At 36.2% G+C, this 26,615-nt stretch overlaps 1 protein-coding gene across 1 annotated transcript; it reads left to right on the top strand.

Moving 5' to 3' along the window:
• Window positions 1-23,440: 23,440 nt before the first annotated feature.
• LOC103974740 (flavone O-methyltransferase 1) lies at window positions 23,441-25,647 on the top strand. The gene is made up of 4 exons (XM_065127419.1): window positions 23,441-23,955; window positions 24,055-24,365; window positions 24,546-24,610; window positions 25,262-25,647. The coding sequence occupies exons 1-4, from the start codon at window positions 23,537-23,539 to the stop codon at window positions 25,556-25,558; spliced, it is 1,092 nt and encodes a 363-aa protein (XP_064983491.1). The 5' UTR covers window positions 23,441-23,536; the 3' UTR covers window positions 25,559-25,647.
• Window positions 25,648-26,615: the final 968 nt, after the last annotated feature.

Here is a 26,615-nt window from a genome sequence, read left to right as displayed (position 1 = left end):
CCTCAAAAATCGATCTACTCAACTTATCATCTTGCATGGAGTTCTTTACGGTTCTTTTAGGAACCTAAATCAATTTATGTGGATTATATCTCTTAAACGGATATTTACAAGTAATATGTCTAATTTTACAATAAAAGTTACATTTGGTGGAGGGTGATATATGCAAAGTAGGACCTTTAACAAAGGTGGTTGGATTTTTGCGATAGCTACTCATAAATCCGATTTCACCTCTTCTATGAACATGATCCTTATTGGCAAGGATCATGTTTAAGGACTTGCTACCAACCTTAAACTTTTCTAAAGTTTCTTTGAGTAGCAAGTTTTCCTTCTCAAGTGCCACTAAATATTCACACTTAGTGCATGGAGGTAATGAAGGATTATTTAAAAGGGCATGCTCCTTTTTTAAACAATTAAACTTTTTGCTCATTATTCTTAATTTATCAAACAAATCATGAAAAACACTTAAAATCTCATTGAAAGATAAATTTGCATCTAATGAACCACTTACCTTAACTCCAATAGTAATTAGTGCGTAGTTGGCAATTTCCTTGTTGCTTTGTTTTTCGTTTTCAAAATCGTTTAAGTCATCCCAGTTTGCTTTGAGTGCCTTATTCTTCTTTGGTTGTTTCTTCTTCATTTGAGGATATTCACTTTTGAAATGTCTCGGTTTTTTGCATTCATAGCATATAACTTGTTCTTTCTTGGGTTCAATTTTATTTTTAGTATCATTTTTTGATTTATTTACTTTTATGAATTTTTTGAATTTTCTTGTCAAGAGCCCCAAGTCATCATCATAGTCCTCATCACTTGAATTTCCTTTCAAGTGGTCTTCATGAGTTCTTAGTGACATATCTTTCATGTTCTTTGGAAGGTTGTTCTCAAGCTCTTCATGAGCATTATAAGTTATTTCATAGATCATCAAAGACCCAATAAGTTCTTCGAGTGGAAAGTTATTCAAGTCCTTGGCTTCTTGAATTACTATTATTTTAGGATCCCAACTCTTTGGGAGGGATCTTAATATTTTGTTAACAAGTTCAAAATTAGAAAAACTTTTACCAAGTCCTTTTAGACCATTGATAACATCCGTAAACCGGGTGTATGTGTCTCCAATTATCTCACTTGGTTTCATCTGAAACAATTCATAAGTATGGACCAAACGATTAATTTTGGACTCCTTTATTAGTGCCCTTGTGAGTAATTTCAAGTGTATGCCAAATATTGAAAGCCATTTCATAAATAGACACTCGATTAAACTCATTTTTATCTAAAGTGCAAAATAAGACATTCATAGCCTTGGTATTCAAAGCAAAAGTCTTCTTCTCCAACTCATTCCAATCGTTCATTGGAAGAGAAGACTTTCGAAAACTATTTTCCATAATGTTCCATAACTCAAAATCCATATAAATTAAAAAAATCCTCATTCTAGTTTTCCAAAGGTGTAATCTATCCTATTGAATATGGGTGGACGTGTAATTAAGTGACCCTCTTGGTTACTGGTAAATGTCATCTCTCTTGGGTTTCAAACCAAAATGAGAAGAACCTTACTCTAATACCAATTATGAGGATCAAGAATGATACTAATTTTGGAGGTGAATTAGTGCAGTAGATAAAAATGATCAATTTAAACGATTTCGAAAACCTTCATATGATGAAACACTTAGTTCTATGAAAAACCATTTTGAGAATATGTTTAACTTGAATAAACTTGTAAGTGAGTAGAGAAGAGGGGATTGGATAGTTTGCAATGAAGTAATGTAGCAAAAGTAAAGTGTAAACCAAGAGCACGCTAATTTTCTAGTGGTTCGGTTGTCCGACCTACATCCACTTCTGATTCCTCCTTCGTCAAGGTCACTGGCATCCACTAATGGTCTTCCTTCAATAAGTAAAGACCAACCACATTTTTATAGTGCATTCTCCTTTTCACATGTTTAGGAGATAATCCTTACAAACCTCACACCTCTTCTTGGATGATTACAAAGCTAAAGAGAGGGATGAGGACTCTTTACACTTTTACGACTCTTTTACATCCCAACACATCAAATTTTTTTCTCACTATGATTGCACTTTGTTACCCTTTTATGTAGAAAAGGGTGATGTATTTATAGGCCCTAAAGACTTTAAAATTAGAGCAAAAAAGTATCTCATCTTTGTTATGATCGGAGCGGCACTAAAAGGGGGGGTAAATTAGTGCAGCAGATTAAAACGTTGGTTTCAACAAATCTTTCGTACGATAAAAATCGGAATCGGAAGTGCTTAACTTGAAAGCGTATTCGCAAAGTTGTGTAGTAAAGGTAATGATGAAATAAAGCAAGTAAGAAGGTTTGCAGTAATGTAAATAGTAGTAATGAAATGCAAACCAGATATTACACTGTTTTTGAAGTGGTTCGGTCAAGTGACCTACATCCACTTGCGAGGCCCCTCTTCGATGAGGCTCCCACCTTCCACTAGCAAATCTCTTGAAAGGGAAGGGTGAATACCCCTCTTACAACTCTTTTACAAGCGGTTCACTCTCTTACAGATTTTCAGCAAGAAAGAAGGAGGTGAACACTAGCAAATTGAAAACAAGACTAGCTAAGACTTTTCTAAGGCCTTTCTCAAAATGTTATAATCTCAGCTGAGATTTGAGGGGTATTTATAGGCCTTAAGAGGATTCAAATTTGGGCTCCAAATTTGAATTCTCGTTGGGTTCCCGATGCTGGCGGTGCCACCGCCTGTCAGTGTCAGACGCTGATAGTGCTGGGCGGTGCAACCGCACAGTCTGGCAGTGCCACCGTCAGACCCTTCGGTTCACTTGTTTGGGCTTCAAATTTTGCCCAAACCAAGTCTAATTTTGGGCCCAGTTGGCCTCTAACCAGGATATAGGATTAACTCTTAATCCTAATCCTAATTACAAGTGAACTACATAACAAAACACATCCTAAGCAATTTTTCAACCGCGAACGTCGAGTCTTATTCCGGTGAGCTTTCCGACGAACTTCTTCCGATAGGCTCCCAGCAAGCTCCCGAACTTGTGATGACTTTAATGAGTAGCCAAGCCTTCTCAGTGATCTCCGTGAACCTCCAACGATCACTTCGGCGAACTTCTGAAAATTCTGACAGGTTCCCGATTTCTGCTCGGTTGGTTCCGGCAGCATCTCCGACGATTCTTCGGACATTTAAACGTCCATCGAACTTGACTCTGGTATCCTTGCTTTGTGTTTTCTGGTTATCATAGTTAATCCTGCACACTTAACTCAATAATATGGATTAGATCAATTAACCCATCAATTGATTTTATCATCAAAATCCGAGATTCAACTATCTCCCCCTTTTTGATGATGACAATCAATTGATGACAGAGTTAAACATAACTCCCCCTATCTATATGCCATATTATGAGAAGATAAAAACACTTGAATTTCATCCCATTGAATTCAAGCATAAACCGATAAGTTATAACCGTAGAACTTATCGTTATTCTCATTAAGCATAATGTAAATGCGAAACTTCGATGAAAATCCTTTTCAAGTCGAAAGATAAGAGACAAATTTTACTACGACAGGAGATAAAGATTTTCAACATGAATTTCATGATATACATGTTAGACATGCTTTCAATATGATCAATCGATCTTGCGATATTCTCAAGGATTTTGCAAGGCATTTAAGACATTTATCGATCGATCACTTTTCTCAAAGATTTTGCACGGCATATTCTCAAAGATTTTGAAAAGCTTTTGTAATTCATATAAGTCATGCTATTAAAATGATACAAGTCATCACTTTTCTCCCCCTTTGTCATCAACAAAAAGGGAATGAGACTTGAAGCACATAGTTTGTCATACAAAGATTTTATCATTCAAAATTAAGTATGCTAAAATATTTACGCATAGTTCATCTTAAATGAAAATTCAGCATTCATCCATATTATCAAATCTCTTCGTTCTATAAGTAACAAAAGTTGTAGATGTACAAGGAAAAGATTGGGATAAGACAAAAAACATTTCAAGTAGTAACTCCAATAAGTCAAGATCATAATTCGAATACAGATTCATTCAAATTCAATTCGTCAACTTGAAACTCATAATCAAGCCATCAAAATCAATTTCGAGATTCAAAATATCATAAAATCATTAATCTTGATCAGATGGGAGCGGTGTTTGACTCAAGATAGGATAAGAAAATTTAACATGTCATTAGAATCGAAAGAGAAGGATCAGTTCACCGAGGAACGGAGAGAGAATGAAAAACTTTACGAAAAATCCATTCAAACAAGTTTATTGTTTAGGGACAATTTAACATACCTAATTCCCTTCTAATGAATTCAAATTGGTCTTCATTCAAGGCTTTTGTAAATATATCTGCTAATTGATGCTTTGTGTCAATGAATTCTAGAACAACATCATTGTTAAGGACATGATCGCGCATGAAATGATGCCTAACGTCGATGCGCGAGTGCTGAATTGGATTTTTAGTATGACATATGGCATTAGTATTATCACATTTTATAGGAATGTTTTTAAAGTAAATTTCATAGTCTTCTAATGTATTTTTCATCCAGACAACTTGTGCACAACATGCACTTGCAACAATGTATTCGGCTTCCGCTGTAGATAGTGCAACTAAATTTTGTTTCTTGGAAGTCCAAGAAACAAGTACATATCCTAAAAATTGGCATGTTCCGGATGTACTTTTTCTATCTATCCTGCATCCGCCAAAATCGGCATCTGCATAAGCTATTAAATCGAATTTTTCAAATTTTGGATACCACAGTCCTAGATTTGGAGTTCCTTTAAGATACCTAAATATTCTTTTAACACTTTTAAGATGAGATAATTTAGGATTTGATTGAAACCTTGCACAAAGTCCTACACTAAACATAATATCCGGTCTAGTCGCAGTAAAGTAGAGTAGACTATCTATCATTCCCCTATATGTTTTTTGATCGAAATTTTCACTATTTTCATCCATATCTAACATAGTCACAGTACTCATAGGGGTGTTTATTGCTTTTGAATTATCCATGTTAAATCATTTTAACAATTCTAATGTATATTTAGATTGGTTAAGAAATATACCATCCCTAAGTTGTTTGATTTGTAATCCTAAAAAGAATATTAATTCACCCATTAAACTCATTTCAAATTCATGACTCATACATTTGGCAAATGATTCACATAGTGATTCATCCGAAGAGCCAAAAATAATATTGTCAACATAAATTTGCACAATAAGAAAATTATCTTCAAAATATTTAATAAACAATGTAGTATCAACCTTGCCTTTGGTAAAATTATTTAAAATAAGAAAGGAACTAAGCCTTTCATACCAAGCTCTTGGAGCTTGTTTCAATCCATAGAGAGCCTTAGTCAATTTGAATACATGATTAGAAAGAAGAGAATTTTCAAATCCGGGAGGTAGTTCGACATATACTTCTTCAGAAATAAAACCATTCAAGAAGCTTTTGACATCCATTTGAAATAATTTAAAATTATTACTACTAGCATAGGCAAGGAGCATCCTTATGGCTTCTAATCGAGCCACGGGAGCGAAGGTTTCTTTGTAATCGATACCTTCTTCTTGGTTGAAACCTTTGGCCACTAATCTAGCCTTGTTTCTAACCACGATACCATTTTCGTCTTGCTTGTTTCTAAAGACCCATTTAGTACCAATGACAAAATGGTCACTAGGTCTAGGAACAAGCTTTCATACCTTATTTCTCTCAAATTGATTCAATTCCTATTGCATTGCGATAACCCAAAAATCATCTTTTATGGCCTCGTCAATGCATTTAGGTTCGATTTGAGAAAGGAAGGCGGCGTTGGCACAAAAATTCTTGAAAGAGGAACGAGTTTGAACCCCTTTTGATGTATCTCCTATAATTAGCTCCTTTGGATGAGCATCTATATACTTCCTTTCCTTGGGTATGGAAATTTCGGAAGAAGGTGTATCCAAGTTGCTATTTTGAGGAGGGGGTTCGTTTAAATTCAAATTATCAAAACCAAGATTATCATCAAAATCATTTTTCTTTAAATTAGAAATTTCATTAAAAACTCTTCTATTACTAAGGTTCTTTTGTTAAAAACCCGAAAATCCTTAGAAACGGAAGAGTAACCAAGAAAGATGCCTTCATCGGATTTAGCATCAAATTTTCCTAAGGCATCATTTTCATTCAAAATAAAGCATTTACAACCAAAAACTTTAAAATAGGAAATATTTGGTTTTTTGTTATTCCATAATTCATAGGGATTTTTTGATAGGGATGGTCTAATTAGGACCCTATTCATGATGTTGCAAGCCATATTTACGGCTTCGGCCCAAAAATACTTAGGTAAACTATGTTCAGTTAACATAGTTCTTGTCATTTCTTGTAGGTTTCTATTTTTTCTTTCAACTACTCCATTTTGTTGAGGATTTCTCAGAGTGGAGAAGTTGTGATTGTATCCATTAACTTCACAAAAATTTTGAAAGTCACGGTTTTGAAATTCACCACCGTGATCACTCCGAATTGATGAAATCATGAAACCTTTTTTGTTTTGAGTGAGTTTACAAAATTTAGAGAAACACTTGAAACAATCACTTTTGTGAGTTAAGAAATAGGTCCAAGTGTATCTAGTATAGTTATCCACAATTACAAATGCATATTTGCTTCCTCCTACACTTGTCGTATCAATTGTTCCAAATAAGTCCAAATGAATCAATTGTAATGGTCTAGTGGTGTTAATTTGAGTTTTTGATTTGAAACTAGTTTTTATTTGTTTACCTAGTTGACATGCATCGCATACTTTGTCCTTAATAAACTTTATATTTGGAATTCCTCGCACTAATTCTCTAGATAAAATCTTAGATATTATTTTCATGCTTGAATGGCCTAGTCTCCTATGCCAAAGCCAAGCATCATCATTTAAAGCAGAGAAGCACATTTCATTACTTAGTTCATCAAGGTTAATGGTGTAGACATTATTTTGTTTTAATGCAATCATAGTCATGTTATGATTTGGTTTTTCAATAATACATATATTTGATTCAAATCTAATGATATAACCTTTATCGCATAATTGACTAACACTCAAGAGATTATGTTTCAATCCATCAACTAGTAAGACATCATCAATAGAAAATTTTAATTTGTTACCTATGGTTCCCTTACCAATGATTTTCCATTGGTTGTTGTCTCCAAAGGTGACGTACCCTTCTTCTTTGCTAGTGAGCATAGAGAAATGAGATGGATCTCCAGTCATATGTCTTGAGCATCCACTATCTAGATACCATCTCTTGCTCCTAGCTTGTGATGATGTATGTTTCTACAAGAATAGATTATTTTTAGGTACCCATTTTCTTTTGGGTGCCTTAAAAACTTATTTATCATATTGCATAGAATTGATCATGGTTCCTTTAGGAACCCAAATTAGTTTGTTCGGACTAATTTTCTTGGATTACATTTATAAGTTTTATGTCCATATTTGCAACAAAAGTTACAATGGCTTTGGTGCCGAACATATAAGACGAGGCCTTTAATGAAGGTGGTTGGATTTTGGTGAGGACTTCTCACAAATCCGATTCCACTTCTTTTAGGAACGTGACCCTTATTTGTAAGGATCATGTTCAAAGATTTGCTACCAACCTCGAATTTCTTCAATGTGTAATTAAGTAGCAAGTTCTCCTTTTGGAGAGATTCTAGATCATGGCATTTTATATATGGAGCTAAACTATCATGATATTCAGTTTTTAATTTATCGATATCACAAGTGAGACTATCATGCTCATTTTTTAACAATTTATATTTTCTACTAATTATCTTATATTTATCAAATAACTCATGGAAAGCATTTAATAATTCATGATAAGGTAAATCTGCATCAATTAAATCCGTTACCTCTTCTCCGATGCCATTAGGGCATAATAAGCAACTTGCTTGGTGTTGGACTCCTCATTAGGGCATAATGAGCAACTTGCTCGGTGTTGGACTCCTCTTCTTCGGACGCGCTTGAATCATCCCACAATGCTTTGAGCGCCTTCTTCTTCGATGTTCTCTTTTTGACTTGAGAACAATCGTTCTTGTAATGTCCCGGTTTTTTGCATTCATAGCAAATCACTTGGTCCTTCTTTTGTTCAAATTTATTTTTTGTATTATTTTTAAATTTATTCTTCCTTAAATATTTTTTAATTTTTTGAGTCAAAAGTGCAATGTCATTGTCACTGTCTTCATCACTTGATGTTCCTTTCAAGTGGTCTTCTTGTGATTTGAGTGTCATATCCTTCCTATTCTTTGGAAGGGGGTTCTCGAGCTCATCATGAGCTTGACATGTCATTTCGTAGGTCATTAGAGACCCAATGAGTTCTTCAAGAGGGAATGTTTTAAGGTCTTTGGCCTCTTGAATGGCCATAACTTTTGGATCCCAACTTTTAGGGAGGGATCTTAAGATTTTAGTTACTAGTTCAAAGTTAGTAAAATATTTACCAAGAGCTTTGAGTCCATTGATGACATCCGTAAACTGGGTGTACATGTCTCCGATGGACTTACTTGGTTTCATTCGAAAAAGTTCGTAAGAGTGCACTAGGATATTGATTGTGGACTTTTTCACTCGGCTAGTGCCTTAATGAGTGACCTCAAGAGTTCTCCAAATATCAAAAGCCGAATCACAAATTGAAACACGATTAAATTCATTTTTGTCTAGTACACAAAACAAGGCATTCATAGCCTTTGCATTTAAAGCAAAAACCTTCTTCTCCGATTCATTCCATTCGCTCATCGGAAGAGAAGATTTTTGAAATCCATTTTCAACAATAGTCCAAAGCTCGAAATCCATAGAAATGAGGAAGATCCTCATCCGAGTCTTCTAATACGTGTAATCCGACCCATTAAACATAGGTGGACGTGTGATAGAGTGTCCCTCATGCATGCCGGAGTAAGCCATCTCTCTTGGGTATAAAACCAAATATAAGAGTGAGCCTTGCTCTGATACCAATTGTTAGGATCGGAGCGGCACTAAGAGGGGGGGGGTGAATTAGTGCAGCGGATTAAAACGTTGGTTTCAACAAATCTTTCGTACGATAAAAATCAGAATCGGAAGTGCTTAACTTGAAAGCGTATTCGCAAAGTTGTGCAGCAAAGGTAATGATGAAATAAAGCAAGTAAGAAGGTTTGCAGTAATGTAAATAGCAGTAATGAAATGCAAACCAGAGATTACGCAGTTTTTGAAGTGGTTCGGTCAAGTGACCTACATCCACTTGCGAGGCCCCTCTTCGATGAGGCTCCCACCTTCCACTAGCAAATCTCTTGAAAGAGAAGGGTGAATACCCCTCTTACAACTCTTTTACAAGCGGTTCACTCTCTTACATATTTTCAGCAAGAAAGAAGGAGGTAAACACTAGCAAATTGAAAACAAGACTAGCTAAGTCTTTTCTAAGGCCTTTCTCTTAAACAATTGCTGCTCAAAAAGTTGTAATCTCAGCTGAGATTTGAGGGGTATTTATAGGCCTCAAGAGGGCTCCAAATTTGAATTCTCGTTGGGTTCCCGATGCTGGCGGTGCCACCGCTTGTCAGTGTCAGATGCTGACAGTGCTGGGCGGTGCCACCGTCCAGCTCTCGGGTACTGGGCGGTGCCATCGCCCAGCTCTCGGGTGCTGGGCGGTGCAACCGCCCAGTCTGGCAGTGACACCGCCAGACCCTTCGGTTCACTTGTTTGGGCTTCAAATTTTACCCAAACCAAGTCTAATTTTGTGCCCAGTTGGCCCCTAACCAGGATATAAGATTATCTCTTAATCTTAATCCTAATTACAAGTGAACTACATAACAAAACACATCCTAAGCAATTTTTTAACCGCGAACGTCGAGTCTTGTTCCAGCGAGCTTTCCGACGAACTTCTTCCGACGGACTCCCAGCAAGCTCCCGAACTTGTGATAACTTTAATGAGTGGCCAAGCATTCTCGATGATCTCCATGAACCTCCGACGATCTCTTCGGCGAACTTCCGAAAATTCCGACAGGTTCCCGATTTCTTCTTGGTTGGTTCCGGCAGCATCTCCGACGATTCTTCGGACTCTTAAACGTCCATCGAACTTGACTCCGGTATCCTTGCTTTGTGTTTTCTGGTTATCGTAGTTAATATTGCACACTTAACTCAATAATATGGATTAGATCAATTAACCCATCAATTGATTTTATCATCAAAATTCGAGATTCAACAATCTTATGTTTCTTGGGTACTGATAATACCACTGCTAATACTAGGCGGTACCACAGCCTGACACTCTGACACTGGGTGGTACCACCACTTGATAGAGTCTCAGATACTGAGCTTTAGTTGTGCCATCGCCTGATAGTAATAACTGTCGACGGTACCATCGCTCAAGTTGAGCAGTACCACCGCTTAGTCTGGGTGGTACCACCACCTAGATCACTTGGGAGACCATTCCCTGGGTGGTTCCACCACCGCCAGACAGGGTCCAACAACCTAGTTGGGCCTTGAATCCGGCCTAAACTAGTCCAATTACGAGCCTAGTTGGCCCTTAATAGGGTTAATGGGATTATCTCCAAAATCTAACCATAATCATGTGCTAACTACTACTTTTAAGGCATACACTAAATAAAATAAGCCCGGTAAGTTTATGTTTCTTCCGGTGAGCTTTCGACGAACTTCTGACGATCTCTCGGCAATCTCCTAGTGGACTTCTAACAAGCTCCTGGACTTCACGACCATCTTTTTGGCGAATTCTAATAAGCTTCTTCTCGATCAATTCCAATAGCATTTCTGATGAACCTTCAGACTTTCGACGAACTCTCGAACTCCCAATAAAATCTCGATATTAACTCCAGTACTTCGTTTTGCTTTATGCCTTAATCGCTATCGTAGTTAATCCTGCACACTTTTCTCAATATATAGATTTGATCAAATAATTTATCAATTAATTTTATCATCAAAATTCGAGATTCAACAGCTCTTATGGTGGATGTCTTGAAGAACAAATAGTTTATAGGGAGCAACAAAGTTAAAAAATGTTTTATATTGTTGAAGAAAAGACTTGTACAAACACTAGCATTAACATTGTTCCACTTCTTCGAGACATTTTTCGGGATCGATGTAGACGAAATGAATACAATTCTACACTACAAATAAGGAAGTGGAATAGATAGAACATTGAATCATGCGACATCACTTATTTTATTCTAGGGATCTTACATAACCTATTAATGCATAACATGATTCTGGTACGATCATAGAAAATGTTCTTTCAAACGAACCGACCTATCCTCTACTACATAGGAGGCTTATGTGGTGGTTGGATGTGGAGACACATTTGGTTGTGAATTCCAATATGACAGATAAAATTACTTATTTTAGTAAGAAAATAAGTGACTATAGGTGGGAGTATACAACATATGACAGAGTTGTATATGGTACATTATTTAAGCCTTGTGGCATTGGAAATGGTATCTTTGTGAAGGTTGTTCTTTATTCATACCATCAAATTTTAAGGTTCCTCAAGGTATAAAAGAAGCATGCAAAATGTTCGCTTACTTGGAAACTTCAGCTTTGATTTGAATCATAAGGCTGGTTCATGTAATAAGGTAGCAGATGCCAGTAGGAAATATAGCTTGTTGATCACTCTTTCTTATGAGATTGTTGGATTTGATCTTTCACCAAAAAAACCCTTTCTTCTCTAAAGTCTTACAAATGTTGGAGTAGGAAAAAATAAAGATTACATAATATGGATAGCTATCTTTTCAAAGGAAATTAGCTTTGCTTGCTAGAAGGTTCTTTATGAGTATTTATCATGAAAGAATTGCATGGTGGTGGGTTGGAGGATATTTTGGATAAGACAAAAAAGAAGCATTTATTAAAGAAAGTACTTTTAGCCTAATATGAAACAGAATGTTGCTTGATTTGTATAAAGATGTCATATTTATCAAAATACTCCCAAGGAGTAGCGCATAATACTAATTTATACTAGCCCCTTCCTATTTCTAATACTCCTTGGGAGGATGTCTCGATGGATTTTGTTTTTGGTTTGCCTAAAATACATCATGAGTATGATTGCATTTTAGTGGTTATTGATAGATTCTCAAAGATGGTTCACTTCCTACCTTATAAAAATTCTCATAATGCCTCACATGTGGCCAATTTATTATTCATTGAAGTAATTCTATAGTTAGAAGGTCTATTACTTCATATTATGATATGTGAATTGTCAATCAATTTTGGAAGATACTTTGTAGGCTTGTGGGTACTAAACTAGAGTTTTCTAATGCCTATCTTCCATGGCCAAACTAAGGTGATAAATCACTCTCTTGAGAATTTATTAAGAAGCTTGTTTGGCGACAATCCTAAAAGATGGAAGTTCATTCTTTCTTAAGCTAAATTTGCCAACAATAACTATCTAACAGATCAATAAAAAAAGCTCAATTTGAAGTGGTTTATGGCAAAAAAGAAACCTTAATCAAGTTGTGGACTTAGTTTTACCTATAAATCAGTCACCTGTTAGCATTCATGATAAGCTCATGAATAATTGAGACAAACTTTCTAACTCTACAACTCGAAGGCAGATGTGGGGTATAAAAAGTTTGAAAGAGGTGATTTTGTCATGGTTTATCTTTCAAAAAAAAGATTACTTTCTGGGACATATACTGAACTTAAGCAAAAGAAGTTTAGCTTGTCAATTTAAAAAAAGCTCGAGTCAAATATTTATTGTTTGGAGTTACTGGATGGGTTAGCAATCAATCTAATTTTCAATATGTATGACTTGAGCCCAATGGGGATGAGTGTTAATTCTAAATTTTAATGATGAAATCAATTAATAAATTAAATAAACTAATATGCTTTTAATATTAGTTATGTAGAAAATACATTAATTATAGACTTAGACTATCGAATGACCAAAAATACCGAGTAATATAGTTGGACATTGTGTCAAAAGATTATCATGCCAAAAATTCAATATCGAGATCGAGGATTGACCGACGAGCTAGATGTTAAAAGTTTATATTTCATATCGAAAGGATTGTATATTATGTTAAAAGATCAAATGTCATGATCAAGTCAATATACTTTAGGATTTGATGATTTGGTGAAGGATAAAATGATATACCACATATTTGAATGAAGTATCGAAAGATCAAATAACATATTAAAAATAGTGGATAACATGTCGAAAGCTTTAAATGTGTGTTAGATGAGTGGTTGATTCATCGAGATCTTAATCAATATCATTTTATGCTAATTTAAGTCAGTATTAAGATAAAATATAATCTACTAATGAGATAGATATGCACTATTGGTTCTATCAAGAAGCAAGCCACGATGAGGTCATCACAGCATAAAAATAGTAAACACATATTAATTGGATTGGTATTATTGTTAAATTTTGTCTTCAATCAAATCAAAATATTATCTTATAAATGATCTGATGCGTAGTGGATTTTAGACAAGCAAATAAATTATGAGGGAACACTTAGGACGCACTTCATTCGACTTGTCATATTATACACGTGGGTTGTTTTCGTTTTAACAAAGAACAAATTATCACCCACGTAACAAAGCTATCATCATCGGCTCCACCACCATAGTGAGTGCAGATCCATATTCCAACAAAAACCAAAAAAGAAAGGTATTATGACATGTGATGCTCGGCTCCATGTTTTCTATGTATTTTATATCGTATTAATTTTTTATCACAAAGAACTCGTGTCACTTCCGCGGATATTGCTTGATGTCTTCAACCGGTCTCCTTCCTCTGAGTTCCACCTTCTCCCAGTTGTCAAAAACTATTCTTAGAGTGGACTCAACTTTTGCAACTAAACGGTATATTTTAGCTTCAACAGGAAGATGCAGTTTGCGCATGCTATTCACATTTCTGCCTAATCCTCCCTCACTTTTTCTTGATTATGGTGCAAACATTGCATGAAATATTAATATCAAGTCCCATTCACGAAACAATAGTAGCACTGTGTAATACTCCCAAACTGCCAACCAAACATCTAGATGACTTCCTTCCTATACTCTCTAATCTCTGTAGGAGATAAAACAATGATAGATTGTAAAGTAAATTTCCAACCATAAAGTTTGAACAGATAGCATGTCAAAGATGAGCTGTCTCAAGAAATTTACCAAACAATAATTTTGACAACCCAACAAAGATAATAAAATAGAAAAATAAAGAAAATATAAAAACATCAAATTTACGTGGTTCGGTCAATTGATCTACATCCAATGAGGAGCAAATCACTATTATAAAAGGGACCATTACAAATACCTTAGGAAGATGTTCCTAAGCCACAAAACAGGCTTCAAAACTCATACCCTTATTTATAGTTGCAATGGGAGATGAAAGCTTGATTTTCCTGATATGGGACTATGTGGGACTTGCCAAACTAACAAATCTCCACCTTGGCATGTCCCAACAAAACTTACTCCACCTTCTTCACAAAAGCCCCAACGAACAATCACCAATAACGAACACTAACCAACTCCAAGCACTACTTGAACTTATAAACCGGAAGAGACTTCGTAAGCATATTAGCTGGATTGTCCTTCGTATGAATTTTCTAAACAAGGACCTTTCCCTCAACAATGGTATCCCGAATAAAATAAAACTTCACATCGATGTGTTTCGTCCTCTCATTATACATCCGGTCTTTAATCAAATGAATAACACTTTGACTATCACAATAAATTATAGTAACATCTTGATGCAGACATAATTCGCCGAACAAGCCTTTTAACTATAAGACTTCTTTGATCGCCTCTGTAGTTGATAAAGCCACAACAGGTTATAAGGAAGCTTTCCAACTAACTGTACAACCGCTAACGCAAAAAACAAAGCCTGTCAAAGATCTTCGTTTATCAAGATCCGTAGCATAATCAGAGTCGACGAAACCAACCAAAGTGTCATGATTTTTCCCAAACTCCAAACAAGCATCTAAACTCCCTTACAAGTATTTGAGAATCCACTTCACAGCCTGCAAATGTGTTTTACCCCAGCGAGACATATATCTGCGAACCACACTGACTGCTTGTGAAATATCTGGACGAGTACAAACCATTACATACATAATACTACCGATGACACTGGAATATGGAACTTGCACCATATATTCTTTCTCTTCAATTGATTGTGGTGACTGAGCAGTAGATAACCGAAAATGGCTAGCAAGAGGAGTACTTACTGGCTTAGCGTTTTTCATGCCAAACCTCTCCAAGACTTTCTTGAGGTAATTTTTCTAGGTCAAAAATAATTTTCCAACTCCTCATTTTTTTTTTATCTCTTTGCTAAGAATTTTCTTAGCTGCTCCCAAATCTTTCATTTCAAATTCACAACTCAGCTGCATTTTTAAAATTTGAATTTCTGATAAATTCTTAGTTGCAATAAGCATGTCATCAACATAAAGTAACAAATACACAAAAGAATAATCAGTTAACTTCCAGAAGTAGACACAGCTATCATACATGCTCCTCGTGTAACCATAACCCAACATAAAAGAATCAAACCTCTTATACCACAGTCTTGGAGACTGCTTCAATCCGTACAAGGATTTCTTTAACAAGCCAACATGATCTTCCTTACCATCAACTTCAAATCCATGAGATTTCTCCATGTAAATTTGTTCTTCCAGTTCACCATATAAGAAAGCTGTCTTGACATCAAGTTGCTCCAATTCCAAATCATACATGGCAACTAAAGCAAGCAAAACACGAATAGAGCTATGTTTAATAATAGGTAAAAATACATTATTAAAATCAACACCATGTATCTGACTATAGCCCTTTGCAACCAATCGTGCTTTGTACTTTGCATCTTCAACCCCTGGAATACCTTCCTTCCTTTTGAAGACCCATTTGCATCCAACAATTTTCTTACCCGAAGGTGACTTCACAAGATCCCAAGTTCTATTCCGATGGAGAGATTCAATTTCTTCATTCATCGCTATTAACCACTTAGCGGAATTATCACAAGAAACTACATCTGAGTAGATAGTAGGCTCACCAACTTCACTTATTTTTTTTGCAACAAACAAAGCATATGCAACCAAATTTGCATATCTTGGTGGTGGTCGAATATCTCTCCGTGGTCTTTCCTTGGCTATGGAATAGTGCTCTTCCTCTATATCATCTTCGTCAGTAGACTTAGGACTATCTACTGGCATTCTTTTAGTAGAAGAGTTTAACTTAAAAGAATATGAACTACCAATCTCAAGCTCCCTGCGCACTATCATTTGTACAACTAGTAGATTCCTCTTTGGAATATAACATAGATAATTCATCAACAGTAACATCTCTACTGATTATAAATTTTTGGGATTTGGGATCAAAACACTATAATCTGTATCCTTTCACCCCAGAAGCATACTTAAGGAAAATACACTTTTTCGCTCGAGGCTCTAATTTTCCTTCATTTACATGCATGTATGTTAGACACCCAAAAATTTTTAAATCAGAGTAATCAGTAAGAGTACCTGACCAAACTTCCTCCGGAGTTTTAAAGTTAAGTACTGTAGAAGGAGCACGGTTGACAACGTAATAGGTCATATTAATCGCCTTTGCCCAAAAGTCCTTTGTCAACCCTGCATTTGAGATCATACACCTTGCTCTCTCAAAGAGTGTTCTATTCATACGTTCAACCACACCATTTTGCTGATGCGCCATCCTAACAATGCGATGCCGAACAATTCCTTCATTTTTGTAGAATTCATCAAAGTCACCTTCACAATCTTCCATGTCATTATTTGTTCGAAGCCGCTTAATCCGTTTACCTATTTGATTATCAATCAAAGCCTTCCATTGTTTAAAGGTTAGAAAAATATCATTTTTATGCTTTAGAAAATAAACCCAAACTTTCTTGGAATTATTGTCAATGAAAGTCAACATATACCTGGCACAACCCTTAGACTGAACACGAGCTAGACCCCAAAGGTTTAAATGAATATAGTCAAGAGTACCTTTCATTTTGTGAATTGCCAAAGAATTGAAGCTGACTCTTTTCTGCTTTTCAAAAACGTAGCGTTCACAAAAATCTAGTGGCCTAGTACTCTATTCGCAAAGAAGACCTCTTTTGCTCAATATGCTCAAACATTTTCACTCATATGACCCAAACGTATATGTCATAATTTGGTGATTTCAGAATCAGACAATGATAATGACGAGACTACAACTAAGCCTGGGAATAGTAGTTCCCTACAAAATATACAAGCTACCAGACCTACAAGCTTTCATAACAATTAGAGCACTTCTAGAAACTTTCATAACTCCATCTTCAACTACGTATTTACACCCAAGAGTCTCCAGGGTGCCTATAGAGATGAGATTCTTTTTTAAATCAGGAACATGTTTAATATTAGTGAGCATCCTTATAATACCATAATGTATTTTAATTCGGATTGTGCCTCTACCAACAACATCACACGCGGTATTATTGCCCATCAAAACAATTCTACCATTACAAGATTCATATGTGGAAAACAAATCTCTATTAGGACACATGTGATAAAAACAACCTGAATCTAAAATCCAATCATTTTTAGACCTCATCCTGTCATCAGTAGCAAAGAAAATATTTCCAACATTCTCATCAGCCGCTACACTAGCTTCAGCGGACTCAGTAGTTTTCTCAATAATTTTTTAATTTAAAGTAATCAGCCTTAATGTGCCCTATTTTATGATAATATCTACATTCTAAATTTCTATGCTTGGATTTAGATCTAGATTTAAATCTACTACTATTAAATTCTCTTTTATCCATTCTACCCTTGACAACTAGACCTTCAGCCTGATTCCCTCTACTTTCCCCAGTGATATCCTTGTCTATCTACTCCTTAGATTGTAGTACAGATTTAATTTCCTAATACGAAATTATTTCTTTTCCATAAATCATAGTATCACAGAAATACTTAAAGGATTGGGGAAGAGAACACAAAAGTAATAAGGCCTTATCCTCGTCATCAATTTTCGCATCTATATTCTCCATATCCATAACTAAGGATTTAAATTTATCAAGATGTGAGAGTATAGATGTACCTTCAGTCATCCAAAGTATATACAAACTCTAATTCAAGTAGAGATAATTCTCCACTATTCTCTTCATATACAAGGCTTTAAGTTTGTCCCAAATGCTCTTAGCCGTAGTTTCTGTAGCTACCTCCTATAAAACCTCGTTAGAGAGATTTAGAATAATGCTTGATCGAGTCTTTTTATGCATACCCATAATATCTTCCTTTGACGTACCATCTGGAATGTTCTTAGCCCCCTATAGTGCCAAATCAACTCCGTTTTGAACCAGAATGATTTCCATCTGAGTTGTCACATGCCGAAGTTGATATTTCTGTCGAATTTCTTAACAACGATCTTTATTATTGTCATCGCTGCCAAAAGATCCCGAAACCATGCTCTGATACCAATTTGTTAGAGCTGGCCCCAAGAAATTTACCAAAAGATAATTTTGGCAACCCAACAAAGACAATAAAGCAGAAAAATAAAAGAAAGACAAGAACACCAAATTTACGTGGTTCGGTCAATTGACCTACATCCATGGACGAAGGAGGAGCAAATCACTACTATAAAAATGACTATTACAAATGCCTTAGGAAGATGTTTCTAGGCCATAAAACACCTGAAACTACTAAACAAGAAAAGTCTAAACAAACAATTAGGTTTTCTTGTAGTCCCTTATTTATAGTTGCAATAGGAGATGAAAGCTTCATTTTCCTGATATGGGACTATGTGAGACTTGCCAAACTAATAGATCTCCTTTTATTTTGATCACTAGTATAACATAACTAACAACACTGCTCCTAATGTCAAAACTCTTACTAAAGACCATGCTCATATTTGTAATACCTTACAAATAACAAAGGATCCATTTCATAGCCTTCCAATGAACCTTACCTTGACAGGGTTACTCATGTAGAACGAGTATAAACCATAGCATATATAATGCTCCCAACTGCACTAGCATAAGGAACACAAGAAGTCTGCTCCTTTTCCTCCTCGTATCATGGCAATTAATATACTGAAAGCCTAAAATACACTACAAATGAAGTACTCACAGGTTTAGGCTTTTGCAAACTAGAATATTCAAAAACTTTCTCAATGTAGCTTTTCTAAGAGAACCAACTTTCCATCTTTTTGTCCCCATTTCCATGCCTAAATTTTCATTGCAGCACCTAAATCATTTATTTCAGATGGGATTATAAAGGGATATATTTTTTTGTATACGAATAAATAATAGCAGGTCATAACACATAGTAGAATTAAATGAAATCACAATCAAATAGAATACCAAGATTTATATGGAAAAACCTCTCTAACATGAAGGATAAAAATCAAGGGACAAACCAGAGATAATCCACTATAAGAATAATGAATATATAAATCTCAGTCTTTTGCCAAAAACCCAAGTAACAATCTCAAGAGAATAATTTGGATACAAGGATTACATTACTGTGCACAAAATTCAAATTCTCAAGTAATCACAATAAAAATTTACGGTAAATCTGATCTAACCTAATATAAGAACACTACCTAGATGATTAATAATAGTCTCTCTGCATTGTCTTTGTCTTCTTCCCTTTCCTTCTCTTATTTCTCTATCCTTTTCTCCTCTTTTTTGAATCAAGTTACTACCGTAATTTTCTGCCTTGTTGTTGTAGGCTTTTCCCCTATTTTTGTAGCCACCATACATCCCTTATTAGATCTAGGGTTAGGTTAAAAGAGTGGTGGGCTATGGGCTGTTAAAGCCCACTATAGGCTGAACTTATGGGTTGTTAGCCCAATAACCTCCCCCTTTAGCCCATAAGGGAAGCTGTACCATGACTCCTCGATGTGAAGTCATGCCAACCAGCTGTCGGCATATCTTCTGCCTTTCTTTTGGTAAGGTCTTTGTCAACATGTCTTGTTCGTTGTCATCTGTGTGAATTTTCTAAAGCCACAACTGTTTCTCTTTAAGTACATTTCGAAACAAATGTTATCTAACATCTATATGCTTTGACTTGGAATGAAAAGTTGGGTTCTTACATAAATAGATGGCACTCTAGCTATCACAATTCATCACATAATTTTTCTATTTAAGCATCAATTCTTGTAAAAATTATTTCATCCGTAATATTTCTTTACAAACCTCTATAGCAGTAATATATTTTGCCTCTATGGTGGAGAGAGTAATACACCTTTGTAATATGGATTGTCTTGACATAGGTCCCCCTGCAAAAGTAAGTACAAAACCTGATGTTGACTTCCTCGTATCAATATCTTTTATCATATCTATATATATAACCTGTCAATATACGTGGTCCTCCTCCAAAGCTTAAACAAACCTTAGAGCTCCCTTTGAGATATTTAAAGATCCACTTCACTACTACCTAGTGTTCTTTGCCTAAATTTACAATAAATCTGCTAGTAACACCCACTGATTATGCAATGTCCGACCTCAGAGATTGTGCCATAATGGTTCCACTTATTGGGTCACTATTTAAGCCTTTCACTCGGCCCAACATAGCCTAAACTTGGGCCTAATTGGATCTTAATTGAGTTGGCCCAATTTCAACCCAATTACGCCTAAAACCTACTTTGATCTAGACAATTATTATAAAGCTAAATCAAATATTGTCTGGCATGTCATTAGTTCATCGACGCCTCGTCCGATTCTTTGACACATCATCCTCTCTTGTGGCCTATTGCCCAATCGGTCAGTTGTCCTCCACAACTCTGATTTTCTTTGCATAATTTTCACTCTTCTTGACCCGATGCCCAATCCAATGGCCTGATGCCTTCTATCAATATGTCGACTGATCCTCCGACTCGACATCCAATCTTCTGACATGTTCCACTCCAACCCAACATGATTCTTCCTGCTTTAATTGTCTTTCCCTAATCAAAGCTTCCTGTATCACTCAAAACGCATATTAGATAAATACTATCAATTGGTTTTATCGTCCAAATTCGAGATTCAATAGGTACCACCACTTAGTCTGGGTGATACCACCGTTTGACAGCTTGGAAAAGTGTTCCCTTAACTTTTCCAACTCATAAGTGGTTCCATTGCCAATTTGCCAATGCCACCACCTGACCCAACTTTTGGATCATTGAATAAGCCTTCCAATCAGCCCAAATTAGTCCTAATTTAGGCCAAATTAGCTCTAAATTAGATGCAATATCAGATCTTTCTGGCCCGATGTCCAAACTTATGGCATAAAGTCCTTATATCGGCACGTCGACTAGTCTTCCAACCCGACGTCCAATCTTCTAAAATGTTTTATTTTAGCCCAACTTTTTATTCTTCCTACTTCAATCAATTTACCTTTGCATGATCGAAGATAGTTATGTGTTACTCAAACACTGATTAGATCATAAATTCATCAATTATTTTCATCATAAAAAATCGAAGTTCAACAATCTCTCCCTTTTTAATAATGATAATCAATTGATGATTGAGTTTCACCAAACTCCCCCTATCTATATGTCATAATTTCAATCATGAATCATATGCAATACATCATATTAACATAATCATTACTTAAGTTGAAGTATTACATGCATAATTTTAAATCATCATATATAATTTTAAAATATAAAAGTACATCATAACATGCATGATTCAAATTTTAAATCATCATCATAATTTCTCCCCCTTTGTCATCAACAAAAAAGAAAAAAAATACAACTACCAAGTTTTTGAAACATGCAAGCTAGAAATTCTTTAAAGATGTGTAAGCTAAAAATTCTTCTCTCTCTTCCTAACATCTTTCACATCATTTTGATAAAAATAAGAAAAAAGAGAAAGGATAGAGAAAAAGAGTTAAGGGAATTTAATTATGGAGGTAAATATTTTGTTTTCTCGTAAACAAGATGTTTTTTCTTTGGCTTAATCTATCAACAATTGATTATAAAAAATCTTAAAGATTGATAGAACCATAGATACGAGTTACATGAATCAATTTTGATAGCTACATTCATAAACTTTATAATATTTAATCTATCAAATTTACTACTAATTTTTAATTTTATAACCTATAGAACCTCAATCTTCATGATCATTTTATCCTGTTATAACCTCTCTCTTCTCTCTTTAAATCATAGAAGTTCACGATTATTTTTATCATGAGAAATATTTGAATTATCTCTTTTAACTAAATTTATTTCTATTAACTGTGAAACACCTAATAATAATCTACAGATCCGGTTTCATATATCGCTTATGAGACAATTACGTCACGCCAATTATTATTACGCATGCTAATTAGCCATGTAAGTGTAACTTTGTTTTCTATCAAATTATAGATGGGCTTATCGGAAGTGCAGGTAAGCAAAGTGTTTTCCTGTCAAAGCATCAGGCGTGGTCAAGGGATTCTCGGGACCCACCACAATCACTGTGATAAACATGGTTTGTTTTTTATTTTAATAAAGAATAATTTATTATCCACGTTACAAAGCTTTCATATTTGGCTCCACCACCATCTACGGTGAAACATATACATGTCAGTATGAAAGTGACGTGACATGACTCCATATATTTATATATTTTATTAAAGGAATATATGTTCTGCTGAAACATGAGAAAAAACTTCCACAGTCACTGCTTTCTTCTGTCTTTTGGTATCATTTCTACGAAGCCGTCCATCACCATATTCTTAAGAGTGGTCTCAACAAGAACTCTTAATTGTTCCAATTAAAGGTTACATGTCTAGATTCAATCAAGAAGATGCTATTTATGTTTCTGCAGAATTCCTCTTCAATTTCTTTTGGTTATGGCGCAAACGTTGTGTCAAACAATCGAAAAATGATTGAAAAGTCCCACTGCTGCCACTTTGCCTTTTCAATCACTTGTTCTACGAGTGAACATTGCATTCATTTTGATAAATATAATTTAATTTGAGAAGAAAAATGATTATATCATGCAATAGCTGCTCAACTGAAAAAAACGAAAGACGTTTGGTGTCTCATGTTCTTTTAATAAAAATATTTTTCTAACATAAATTCTTATCCTCCAAATAACTTGTCTTTCAAAAATTGCAAAGCATACTTCTCAATCCAATACTGATAAACTCTGTGACGGCAGCATAAGAGTTCAATGAGGCCTACTTTTATGTATTATATAATTCTATATCTAGTATAATATTGGAAAGAAAATTCCTATTTATAACCTTTTACTACCATTTACAATCATATTTTAAATTTTTTTAAAATTATATTTTATTATTTTTTAAGTGATTGTTAATAGTAAAAAATTATCACTAGTAAAGAGGACTGAGAATAATTAAACTTCTATAGAAAATAATACCAAAATTTACTGATAATATTATACAATGGGAACGGAGGATGGGTAGAAAATATATATAATCTAGCTATTTGACTTGGAAAGGAAGAACAACAAAATCGTTGCGCACGGGTGTCTCCACTTGAAACTAACGCTATGTGACTTGGATGAAACTAACGCTACAATTAGAGAGGAATCTCACTCTATAAATCCCAACGAAAACATTCCCCTCTCCAACACTCCAAGCTAAGTAGCCTTCCTCCTCGTCTCATACTCCATCATCATTTCCTCTGCAACCTTAGCTAACTAGTAGTATGGCATCCACCGATAACATTCAGCAGCTGACGCTCGAGGAGGAGGAGGAGGCAGGCGCGCGCGCCTTGCAGTTGGTGAACAGCTGCGTCCTTCCCTTCACCCTTAGAGCCGCGATCGAGCTCCGGCTCCTCGACATCATCGTGGAGGCCGGCCCGGACGCCTCGTTGAGCCCGGTTGAGATCGCCGCCCGGCTGCCGACCAAGAACCCGCAGGCGGCCACCACGGTGGACCGAATACTCCGCTTGCTCGCGGCTAACAGAGTGGTCAGCTGCAGCACCGTCCACACAGGGACGGATGGCCACCCTTTGAGGAGGTACGGCGCGGCTCCCATCTGCAAGTACCTGACAAAGAACGAAGACGGTGTGTCACTGGCTGATATGGCATTGGTGCATCAGGATAAGGGCTTCGTGGATGCATGGTAATTTAGAAGGCGAAGCATAGAGTTGAGACCATTAATTCTTGATATATTTTCTTCTTTCATTTGCCGAGCAAAAATACTGAGAAGGATTGATGGCAGGTACTATCTAAAGGATTCCGTGTTGGAGGGAGTCGTCCCTCTGAACTCCGCCTACGGGATGCCGATGTTCGATTACATAGGAACAGATCCACGTTTGAACAAGGTGTTCAACGCTGGCATGAGGGGCCACTCCAGCGTCATCATCAACAATCTTCTCCGTGTCTACGGTGGTTTCGATGATGTGGAGATGCTCGTAGATGTCGGTGGCAACGACGGTGCCACCCTCCAGATGATTACCTCCAGGCACACACACATCAAGGGCATCAACTACGACCTGCCCCATGTCATCTCCGGTGCTAGGCCACTGCCAGGTCTCCGCTTTCTTCCATCATAAACAGCAACCTGCCTGTAAAGAAAGAAAAAGAAGAATTATTATTGTATCGCTTTCTTCCATCGTAAACAGCAACCTGCCTATAAAGAAAAAGAAGAATTATTATTGTATCGTTATATATTTGGGCTTACGTTGATGGCATGTCATGGTTTCTTTGCAGGTGTTAAACACGTACACGGAAACATGTTCGAAACTGTTCCGAGCGGAGACGCGGTGTTCTTGAAGGTCAGGACTTCTCATCCTTTCTGGCTTAATATCCGATAGGCTGACCTTGCTCTTTGTTTTCATTTCTATTTTTCTTAATATTTCGAGTAGCTACATGCATCGGTTAAGCTAAAAAAAGAAGAAACTCAACCACCAAATCACTCTAAGGGGGACTGTCTGGGCCCGTAACTAAGTGTGACAAGGTACAATTCATATGGTAACAAAAAGCCCTCTTCATAAACTAACAACGCTATACCACGGACTAAGGGTCAAAAGTCAAAAAGAACAAAGAATGGTTGACAAAGCTGGGGTCAACCATCTAAATCACAAATTATTCAAAATGATATCAAATTATATGTCTTCCGTCCCAAGCCATAAATCCCAATCGTTTCATTCTTGTCGTATGACAAACTTTAAAAGAAAAAAAACCGTTAGTCACGAACAAATATTGTCATTAAGACTTGAAAAATTGTCACTAAAAGAATTAGTGACAGAATCAACACAGAATTAGATTGGCATGAGTGATCGTTCATCAGGGTCTATTTCAAAATGATTAGGGATTTCAGTGCAAATCCCGCTAAAAGAAGAACTCAACCTTGAGTGTACAATTAAGTCGTGTTTTCGATATGTGTTGTGTTGAGAGCTAAACTTGAGCAAGTTCAAAACTTGCAGTGGATTCTTCATGACTGGAGCGACGAACACTGTATGAAAATATTGAAAAACTGTTGGAAAGCGTTGCCGCAACATGGAAAGATAATTGTGGTAGAACATGTGCTTCCAGCAGTCCCAGAGCCGACTGCAAATGCTCAAGCTGTCTTTCAATTGGATCTTGCCATGCTGGTTTACTGCGTTGGTGGGAAAGAGAGGACTGAGAAGGAGTTCAAAGCCTTGGCAACGGAAGCCGGGTTCCCAGGGTTCAAAGCTTCTCATGTGTTTGCGGAGACTTGGGTCATGGAATTCATCAAGTAGATGATTGTTACGGCTTGTTGCCGGTTGCTTGAAGTCACAGAAATAATGTTTCTGTATCTGATACTAAATATGAAGGATCCATCGTATTAGTGTGTGTTCATCCATCGACTCATGGTCTGCTTTGTTCGAATGAATTCATCTAAGTGTGACTGTGTACCCACAAAAGATTTGACTCTTGCCACCATCAGACAGACTGCTATCCAGCTACGACATTGATGAGTAGGTAAGAGGTCCAAGAAACGGACAAAGAGGTGCAGATAATCAAACTTGGGCAATTTATACAAAATAAAAGCCCCTACTAATATGCTTTTCCTGGGTGAAATATCTGAATTCGGAATTTACCAAAATAATGCGTGTGGGAAGTTCAGAGGCTCGATCTCTATTAAAAGAATTCGATAAAGGAGTTAGGTACGGAAGTTGACTGAGCACCCAATCCATAGCTCCTTCGTCAATAGAATAACCATAGCTGTTTTTGAGTAAAAAGAGTGTAGCGGCAAAAAGCAGGGCTGCCCAAAAGGATGCGTCGGGGTTACTGTAAAACTGAATCTTGAAACACGTAATTTAGTCCCATGGGTATGGTTTGGTTCGTTGGGTCCTTTCTTATTATTGCTGCTAGTGCTCTTATATCTGTACCTATGAGTTGACTTCGAACTTAGAAGGGGAAATCGGATACTGTGCTAGATCGTACCAATGAGTTGAAGAACAACCAGAGACTCCAGGAAGTGAGACTACGAGCGGGGAATAGCAGACTGCAGCTAAGAAGCAAGGATGCCAGGGTTAGCCCCGGCTCCATTCTAATAGGTGATATTTAAAGCCTTATTTCTTAGTTGTTTTCTTATTCGCACTGGTTGTTGCCTTAGAAGCTGTAGTTCGACTCTATTACTGCATACAATATATCTCATCAATAGAAGAATTACAGAAGTAAGTCAAAGAATCAGATAAAGGATAGTACGGTTGATGCAAACACAAGTAAGGCTGGGAAAGCAGCCATATGAACAAGGCTCTAACTCACAAGCAAGAAAGTAAGGAGTGTTGAAGCCATTAGTACGGTTTTGGT

Source organism: Musa acuminata, chromosome BXJ2-9 (assembly GCF_036884655.1).
Source record: "Musa acuminata AAA Group cultivar baxijiao chromosome BXJ2-9, Cavendish_Baxijiao_AAA, whole genome shotgun sequence".
Taxonomy (NCBI): domain Eukaryota; kingdom Viridiplantae; phylum Streptophyta; class Magnoliopsida; order Zingiberales; family Musaceae; genus Musa; species Musa acuminata.
This window is presented reverse-complemented; position numbering and strand designations above follow the sequence as displayed.

Excerpts from the sequence above, each read along its gene's own strand:
- LOC103974740 (XM_065127419.1), top strand. The coding sequence starts at position 23,537 with ATGGCATCCACCGATAACATTCAGCAGCTGACGCTCGAGGAGGAGGAG. Across the intron at positions 23,956-24,054 it reads AAGGGCTTCGTGGATGCATG|GTACTATCTAAAGGATTCCG; the intron begins GTAATTTAGAAG and ends GATTGATGGCAG. Across the intron at positions 24,366-24,545 it reads CGGTGCTAGGCCACTGCCAG|GTGTTAAACACGTACACGGA; the intron begins GTCTCCGCTTTC and ends GTTTCTTTGCAG.